This window comes from Triturus cristatus, unplaced genomic scaffold (genome assembly GCF_964204655.1).
Source record: "Triturus cristatus unplaced genomic scaffold, aTriCri1.1 SCAFFOLD_309, whole genome shotgun sequence".
NCBI classification, from domain to species: Eukaryota; Metazoa; Chordata; class Amphibia; order Caudata; family Salamandridae; genus Triturus; species Triturus cristatus.
Window position 1 is genome coordinate 92,561 of NW_028187862.1, and position 9,713 is coordinate 102,273.

General features: G+C 46.5%; 1 protein-coding gene across 1 annotated transcript; it reads right to left on the reverse strand.

Moving 5' to 3' along the window:
* Positions 1-504: 504 nt before the first annotated feature.
* On the reverse strand, positions 505-2,191 carry LOC146770469 (acid-sensing ion channel 2-like). The gene has a single exon (XM_085640427.1). It carries the CDS (start codon positions 1,558-1,560, stop codon positions 505-507), a length of 1,056 nt encoding a protein of 351 aa, XP_085496553.1. The 5' UTR covers positions 1,561-2,191.
* Positions 2,192-9,713: the final 7,522 nt, after the last annotated feature.

Below are 9,713 nucleotides of genomic sequence, written 5' to 3' on the forward strand. Positions count from 1 at the left end.
TGTAATCACAGAGACACACTTGATGAAGTAGTCCCATAGACTATTTCCATGCGCCGGTGCCACCTTACAGATGTGTAGCTGGTGACAACACACAATGGACCCGAAGCGGTTACACTTATACTCTTCTTAATGCAATTGCCATGTAACTCTAGGATAAAAATGCCCTCACGATAAAACCACATCTATGCGCGAACCAACATGGTACTCGCTGACATCAAACCATAAATATGCTGCAGAAACCCGTATGACATTTATCTAACCAATAGCAGAACATATATCAAGAGCAACTACAGGACAGATGCTTTTGTCGAGTTGAACAGGGGCCAGATATACCACTCATCAGTCACACCACAATATCGCACACTTTAAGTACAAACATCAAACAAGTTACACAACTGCTCATGGTTTAACTCAGATCGTGAGCACTCATAGATATTATCACAGTAGAGTTACTATTCATTCGTCAACAATGGACATACTGATGTTCACCCATTTGTATCATGTTTAACAAAGCATGTATTTTCGTGCCACAATATCCATTTGTCTCTGAGCCACAAGAGAGATCAAGCTTCTGATGACCTCCTTGAAATGTTCTTTCTTACAACATACTGTATTTAACGGCATGACACAACCACCTTTGCTAGATGTTAACAAAACTTTACATTTTATGTACACGTTTTTGCATTTGTGCAAATAACACTCAGAGAAGTGAATATCTACACTGGATATCAAACCACTCACTGAGGAGAAGTTGTGTGGGCCACAGGTTTCGCCCCTGTACTTGCAGGAGAGCAACATGTCGTCTAGCTGGTGACCCAGTCGGTCCATGAACTCGACACTGATGCCATCAAAGTTTCGTGGTGGCAGAAAGAGCCTGAAGTCTGCCAGCTTCCGGAACCAGCTGTAGCGTTCGTCGTCCTGCAACAGCTCGAGGACTTGCGGCCGTGTGGTCCGGTTGCCCAGCAACAAACCTAGCCAGTCTCCCGCATAATAGAGGTCGCTCTTGCTGAGGCGTGGGAAGCACACTGGGTTGTTGTTGCACAGGGTGATGGCAGGGAAGGCTAGCTCCTTGCCCCACTCCAGATGCACCTTGGTATGGGAGGGGAAGGAGAGCCAGTACAGTAAACGGTTTGAGGACCAAGATAATAAGAAGCCCAATGAGGCGCAGAAGGCCAAAAACCAGAAGGCACGCTGCTGACAAGGGCGGCTTGCGGATGAGAAGTGCCTCAGCCCATGAAGTTTTGTTTGGCGGGAAAGTACTAGTGGCTTGCAATGAGAAGTAGTGGTAGGCACACGGTTGGAGGATGTCCGAGCACGGTGGCGCACTATTGAGGAGGTTTGTGCATGCGCAGTTGGTGATGGTGCACTGCGAGAAAGTGTGTGAGGCACTTGTCGCCCAATCGTCCCGTGCTGTGCAGTGCCTACACCAACTGTCGTTTTCCTTGGTAGGCTGGTGCCAGCACCTACCCCTGCCCCACCTGCCCACTCGGTTCTCCTGTGGGTGCCAGCATTGTCCACCCGGCTTCTGCTGCTTTTCTCTGCCTCCTCTTCGCTGACCATTGCTCTCAATGCTGGTAGTGGGGCAGCACCATGTCTGTGTGGACATCGGCAATCCAGCTCGGGTCCGCTGGCCCCTCATTCAGTCCAGCTGGAAAGCTGAGGTAACACCAGCTGAGGTAAAGCTACTTCTTCTCACGTCTACAGAATAGGCCACAGGGGAGAAAAGTTTAATTCAACCACAATAACTCCAGTCTGCTCAAGTATGCCCATGGTGCCTCATTGCTAGTGGTTTCTCCTTTGAAGAAGGCCCAATCTCAGAGAACAAATTCACTTTCCCATCATCCTGTGCTTCATCAAATTTGCTCTGGTATGAAGATTGTCCAACTGAATGTACTTTCTCAGGGGTGTTGCTGTCCTTTCCAGAGATGCCCGTCAGTGCAACTCAGTCCGCCAATACTTGGGTCCTCTCCATCTGAATAACCCATTGGGTAAAATTAACAACCTCCACAGGTTCACTCTGCCCTCACACAGAAACCCTTAAGTTTGGGATCCCCTCCACCAGCTTCGCCTGGTGAGGTTCAGCAGACCTCCTTTGGTGCTTTCTGCCCACTCCCTCAGCAGGGCCTCAGGTCCTCCCACATGCTGCTATGTGGGAGGCTTCTCTTCCTCCTAAACTCTCTGAAGTGGAAACCTCCTCCTTGGAGCCTACTCTGCTTCTTGCAGACTTGCCTTCAGGTGGACTCCTCTGTCTTGGAGGCTCCCTCTTCGGGTGCTTCTCTACCTGAAAGACTGCCTCTGGATGGCACGTCTCTCTCCACAGACTAACGCGTATGAGTCGCTCTCACGCACAGACGTCATCAGGTATGGAGTCTATAGTTGCTCGGGCCCCCACAGGTAGACTCCACTGTCTCACTAACCCTCAGTACGTGTTTCTTTCCCCGCTCAGATATCCTCGTTCAACAGAAGACAAGGACGGGAGCCTGTAAATGCGTTCAATCTCTGAGGCTGGTCTCCTGTTCCTCCACGGACTTTATTAAAGCAGAGGACGGGAGTCCTGTCTTCTCCCACTGAGACTGACGCAGAACGAGAACCGTTCCCACCTCGGAAACCCTCGCGAGGAGATCGTCTCCCTGTATAAACTCTCGGCACAGGTCCCCTGCCTCCGGGGACTAGCATGGGCGAAGCCTTCCTCCCTCTGCTCGCCCCTTTATCATGTGCTCTGTTCCTGCGATACTCACGTTGCCTCAGGGGGGCGCCTCTCGCTTGGGGAGTATTTCAGGAGGGGGAAGGGCCCCTCTCCACTCAGAAAGAAAGCTAAGAAGTACTATAAAATGCCGTGATCGGCTTACACACTAAGAAAAGTAAAAACACCAAGGAGAAAGAATGAACGCAGGGCTACCCCCTGCTATCAGGGCTACGAGCGGGGGCGATGCCCAGCCGTCGTCATCCGTCTTCCTCTCCCTCTGGTTGCAGCTGCCGCTTCTCGGAGCCTGCATCAGATCCGTGCGGTCCCTGCCTCCATGCCCTGCTGCAGTAGCACCATCTTCCCTTCGAGATGCTCCTGTGCCGCCGGCTGCTCTTGAGAAATGAGTCCAAAAGCAAATGTTTCTAGCTACTCGGCACCAGGAACGCGGTTCCGCTTGGAAACAAGCCGACGCTTCTTCTTACAGTCAATAGTTTGGTGCAAAAATACCGTGCAAAATTCCGCCTGCTGCGTGTCCGTCTGCAGTAGGATCGAGGGGCAGGTTCCCGTACTCTTCCCCTCGGGCTTGGGGCTCAGGGTGGTCGCTGTTCGTCTGGCCGCCCCCTCCCATCCCCACTTCATTCATTCATCCGAGCAGGATCAGCCGTCCTTCCGAGAGGCGGCGGCATCAGCAGTGCTAGACAGGCTCTGACTGCACACAACTGCAGCTACAACAAACAGCTCAGACGAGAGGAGCGACGCCTGCAGTAAACTTCACCTCATCCTCCCTCCAGCAGCCTGGCATTTCTTCCCGACTGTGTGTGCGCTTCACCTCCCACTGTACGCTGTTTCTGGTACTCGGATTGATGATGGGTTCCAAACTTTACAACACCCACCACAGCGCAAACCACAACCCCCCACATATTCCATAACACATAGCACAGACACGCCGCAGCATGCCGACCAAACACACCGAAAGTCCGCAGCCCACACACATCTCCGTAAACATGACAGAAAGTGCACACAAACCGCACACAGCACCCACTTTACTAGGAACAGTGGCACGAAGATGCTGATGTCTGCCTAAGAATTGCAGTATATCCTAGAAGAACAAGCATTTGCAATGCAAATAGGTCTCGCATTTGTGAGTTAGAGCTATTGACATTGTAAATGGCAATGTTTTTTACCTACACGTTTTATTTTTGGAGTGAATGTATGTAGTGTGCAAAATCCCTTGGAAAGGTCCTGTACTTCGTAATAAATATATTGAAAAGGACGTAAAGTGTGGATTGCGTCAAGAATTGCTTGGCACGTACCTCATGGGTGAAGTGTCGCCACACATGCACACCGTGGTGCTTTACTAAAGCGAAACTCAATAATAAAAGTAGTGCTTACAGACTAACCAATGCGATCGGGATCGGAGCATGTGAATCCGAATTCTCTTTCATTTTCTAGACTATTTGACTCACTCTCCTGTGTCTTGGTTATCCCCCAAACACTGGGAGGCAATGAAGTTTGCCAAGGGGGTGGGGGTGAGGGGGACTTCCAGGGTACATGAAAATGTATTCATTGCCTAGTTGTCAAAGGTCGCCCGGTGCTATTAGTTAAAAGAGTGCAGATTTCATTAAGATATTAAGAGTACTTTACTCGCATTTATGAGGAAATCAACATTAACTAAACAAAATGCCAGAATGCGTGTCAGTTTTCACAGTGTTTTAGACAGTACTGGTTGCTTAGTTTCATTGCATTCATTTTTGTATTTACTCTTTTACACAGCATCCAAAGTAGGTTACCTAACCCCAAAGCCCCGAGTTGTTAAATGACCCATAGAAGGGAGTCTTTTACAGTTGAGCAAATGTGTCCAAATGTAGTTTTGGTAGTGCCATGGAATGATCAGCCAATGAGGTACTCGATGAGCAGGTATTTATCTACACATTCAAAACCTATGGAATTGTAGCTGTTGTTTGTACACAACCACCTCTCTCAATGTGTTTATTAACACAGAGCTTCATCTACCAGACAGTGCTCACAGAGGGTGAATAAAGCACAGAACAAAATATATTAATTTATCCTGAGTGTGAAGGCACCCGGAAGGATTAGGTGCCCGCCCGGAGAGGTTAGGGATCCCAGCGCTTCTACAGACTCTGTTGTGCTCCTCTGCACTAGCAGGGCACAGGTCAGAATCTGCCGCTTCTACTAAGAATAGGTGAGGGGGATGAGGTTGGGGCATGCGGGAGTAGCCGGCAGATTTCAAGGTTATTGAAAGTGATGATTCTGACGTGAGGCAATGGAAACTGACTTTGTCTGTTTGTCTGCACAAGTCAATTTCTCTACCATCTACCGGGCTCACTGTCATGTATCCATTCATCTCTCTTTGTTAGAGGCCAACATATTAATTAACAGGTAGAGCCAGCCGGAGACGAGCCAAGCGTATACGAGCCGTGAAAATGATCGGCATGTTAATCATACAGTAGACATGATGTAAATGTGCGATAATGTCTCTTCAGAATTCAAAAAAGTGCATTTCTTTAGCGCGTCATCTCAGTTTACAAGATTATAGCACTGAATTGAGAGGGTTATTAAAAGTGCTCGTTTTAAGCATCAGTTAAAACAGTGCCGCTCCTCCCGCTCAACAACAATGCCATTTGTGAACTAAGAGGCGTCAGTTCCCATGCATACCCCGAATGTTGCCTAGAGTCTTATTATATTTAGAGTAACATTAAAATCTAGTTCATTAAACGCCAGAAGTTTTTGAACAGCACGCATCTTGAACTCGCATATTTCAAGGTGACAATAAGAAAGATGAAAACGGAAGTGCCAGCAGGCAAGAAAATACGAATGGGAGTGGAGGGGGACGGGGGAGGGTGAGAAGTCACAGACTGAGGGAGGGGGCGGTGGGGTGGGGAGACAGGGAAGAAAATAATGTTAGGAGTAAAGGGGCCAATAGCCGTGGAAGGATACAAATGACGAATGAGGAGGGACTAACAAGCCTTAAACTAATGGGAAGGCAGCATTTAAGACAAAAGCCAATGGGCAGAGAGTGGGCGGAGCTTCCACGAAGCTTCCACACTACAGTATATACTGCATGCCTTGCAAAGTGATGGTAACGCATTCACGCTGCAATGCTAGGTGAGACCTAAAAGAAAATAGTGTCAGGAGTAAAGGGGCCAATAGCCGTGGAAGGATACAAATGATGAATGAGGAGGGACTAACAAGCCTCAAACCAATCGGAAGGCAGCATTTAAAACAAAAGCCAATGGGCAGAGAGTGGGCGGAGCTTCCACGAAGCTTCTACTCTACAGTAGATACCGCATGCCTCTCAAAGCGATGGCAGCGCATTCGCGCTGCAACGCTAAGCGAGACGTAAAAACGAAGCTGAGTGGGTGCTGCTCGAGCTGCAGAGATGTGAGCGTTTTGGACATTCGAGTGGCAGGTGTAATCCTGAAAGGAGTGATATCAGCACCAGATAGTACAAATACCCCAGTATAAGTAAAGCCATGTGTAACACTACCTACTGGAAATACCTGGCTTCTTGTAAAGTGTCCTTAAAGTCCAGTTGGTATAAATAGTGTTCAGATGCACTCCAAAAAACTCAGATGATAACATTTGATTATGTCATGTTTAAGTTTACACAGATTCCATACTTATAAAACGCAAGCCTATCCGTTAATAGTGAATTTAGATGAAAGAAACGTGAACCAAAGACATTTGCAATTGCATGTTCCACCCAAATGACAGACATGCAGTAACGGTAATATCATGTTTTACAGTCATGCACTCTCATGATAATAACATCCATCTGTTAATAAGGATGGAGATACCGCAGATATTGTCATTTTGCAGAGACGTAAATCACAGGTGCTATTAATGCCAAGCTCATCACAAATTATTTATTGACTTCAGAAGTATTAAATAGTGAGCTGATTCTGCCAAAATTCCATCTTGTGACATTTGGGCAAGATACGGTTCCCTACAAGGGGCTTGTTAACATGTGGAGCTGTCTTACCATATCTAAATATATAAATAGCACGTGTTAAAATTATGACACTAACGCCCTCATTATGAATGTCCTCTAAATACTGATTTTGATAGAGCCAGAAATTCCAAACATATTGTTATCACAAGGGCTGTGTTGTTACCACATGCAGTCATGTCACACTGATTTCCAGGGACAAATTATCCAGGTTATACTTGGAGGAATTTGTTCAAGGGCAAAAAGGCTCAAGAACTATGACATTGGTGTAGAAGCAGCAGGTGCTGCATGTAATCCCCAGTTTCATAGAGGCCTACTGCGGTACACTTTATTCCCCCTGATAAAACCTGGAATTTGGGTCCCTACTCTACCACCATGAAAAAGACAGAGCAATTGCTAAGATTTAAAAAAAAAATAAAAAAAAATATCTAATAGATTCTTGTACTTTTAAAAATAATTATTACAAACCCAATTCATTAATATATTCGGATTTTACTAATATTTTTTTAAATGTCATCTTTTGCCTGCCTGTAGCCCCTTGAGCCCATTTGCATGAGCTTCCAACTGTAGCCCAAGACCTGAATAGCTTCTTGATGAGGTGTGAACTTGTTCCCAGAACTGAGACAAAGGCTTTGGGTGTGTTAAGAGGATGTCTTTCCCAGGTCAGGATGGCCTGGGAACTGTCCAGCCTTTATCTCCATAAAATCCAGACCTTTTCCCTGCAGAGCTTTTCCCCCTTTTGCTGATGGCTATACAGGGACTTCAAAAACCGGCAACCCATCATTGCCAATTCAATCTCCAGATCAAGCCTGCTGCTTTGCCCCACTGAAGACTATCTTCTCAGAATATTTCTAAGCCCAAAGGTAACTCTTTGACCCATGACAACCGGTTCCTCATATATGATCAGCTCTCCAGCGCAGTCAGCCTAAAACCTTACACTTGTATCAGTCTAGAGCAGAGGTCTTCAATCTGTGGGGCGCGACCCACAGGGGGGCCACGGAGTCCTGGGAAGGGGGTCGCGCATTTCCAGGCCTAACTTCTGCCTGGTAAACAAAACATGTGCTCTTCCTTTGGACAAAAACACCGCGATCGTTAAAACACTTCAGCTGAAGTAACTTGAGTCTCTTGTGCTATAAAAGGAAGAGGCCCAGCAGACAGGTAAAACAATCCCTCTAACAAGCCTTCTTTCCAGGGTGCCTGCCTACCTGAATGAAAAGCAAATGTGTGCTAGAAGTTAATCTGCAGATTTGAAAACCATGTAAAACTGTGGCAGCGCCAAACCTTATGCCTCCCCACAGCAGGCGTAATGAGGAGAAATGTTTTCATTTCTCCCCGTTTTTTACTCTTTCCATGTATGCTGCATTCTGCAGCACACATTGAAAGATGAAATACCCCCTCATGATTGACCTTTGGTTTGCTAAACATAGTTTAATTTATTACCCAATGTAAAAATGAATTGCTGTGGTAACAGGGGGCATTTAATAAAGGGATAATACCTATTTATTCCGTCATCTGTCTGCTTTCATCCCTGCCGCGCCCTACTCCGCTCCACCACGCTTACCTGACCGGCCGCCGCTGGATAGTTGGCAATGATGAAGAGGGGGTCCTTACGCCTAAAACGTTTTGACAGGGGGGTCCCGGCATCAAAAAGCTTGAAGACCTCTGGTCTAGAGCGAGCAGCTGCCTGCAGTAGGTGCTTTGTACTTTTTGAAGCAATTTTTGTTGAAAAGCTAGAAAATTCATAAAGCGGTTTCCGCATATTGGATTTTTGTTGTCTTGATGTCATTTTGTTAATTAAAATATTCTCTATTTTTATAAACAGAAGTAGGATTTACTGTATTTTATTTTTGACTTCTAAATGCTTTACACATTTTCCAGAAGTTAAGTCTGTCTACTCAGTGCCACAGCTACCATGGGACGAGCTCTGGTTTAAATTGATGAAACCTTTGAATGGGCCTTAAAAGATAAGGACACCAATCTATCCCAATTCATAAATCACTTTTCCACAGTTTGCTTATGGTAAAATGTCCAACAGATGGACTCGGAGTGCTGAGCTTTAATCAGAATTGATGTCTACATTTTAGGTAGTCTCACACTCTCCTCCTTTGCATTACCATGTTTTATGTGTTTTGCTTATTGTTCAGCATTTTGCTCACGAGCACTGCCACTACACATACAAAAGTGAAGTGGGGAATGTATTTTTATCTCTCACTATTTAGGTACCTATTGAGTGGTAAAATAATGTATTGCACGTCACCTCTTTCTACTCGACCTTTATTCTTTTTTTTTATATATATAGAAATTAATTGCCTTCATTTGCCTTACAAATGAAAGTTAGCTAACTGTAAGCAAAATAGAAAAATAAAGATCAGAACTATGTTTTTGTGAAGTTAAACTACAATTTCCTTTATAACCCTATGCGCCTTTAATAGTAAAACTGGAGGAAGGGCGGGTAGAGTATGGCTGCGATCAAGATGGCAGGTTCCTGGTAAGGTGCTCACACAAGCCCCATGCCTACCTCACTGCTTCCTTATCCCCTGACAACCAAGTTGCCTATAATGGAGTGCCATGTCCGTGGAAAGGAGTGGTGACCTGCTACAGAGCTCCTGTTGGCCACCACCGCTGTACCAAAGCCCTGGCAGGAACGCCACAACCGTGCCAGTCGCAGGCCGGATGTGAGGAACTGTGGCTACCCACACCCTTCAGAAAACCCGCCTAGAGTTTGACGATGATTAAACGACAGAGTGAGAGATGCTTGTTTTGCCTCATAGCGCTGTGGCCTAGCTGTCCCCTTCCTTCAATGCCCATGCCACACTAATCCCTTATAGCAACCAGACTCTTCACTGGCTCTAGGCCGATGGTGGAAGAGACAACAGGAATCCCCTGAAGCGTCTGCAGTAACAGTAGAATAAGCAGACAGTGCATCGAAAGCCATGAGGACCCTGGCACAGGACTGCCCTATCTCACCTCTCCCCAGTGTGTACTGATAACTGGTGACCAGAGGGCGGGCAACAGTACCCTCCATCCTTTATCCAGTTCTGTGTGCCTTTCTCGGCC

What these genes read in the sequence shown, in the direction of transcription:
- LOC146770469 (XM_085640427.1), bottom strand. Translation starts at nt 1,560, where the DNA reads ATGGTCAGCGAAGAGGAGGCAGAGAAAAGCAGCAGAAGCCGGGTGGAC.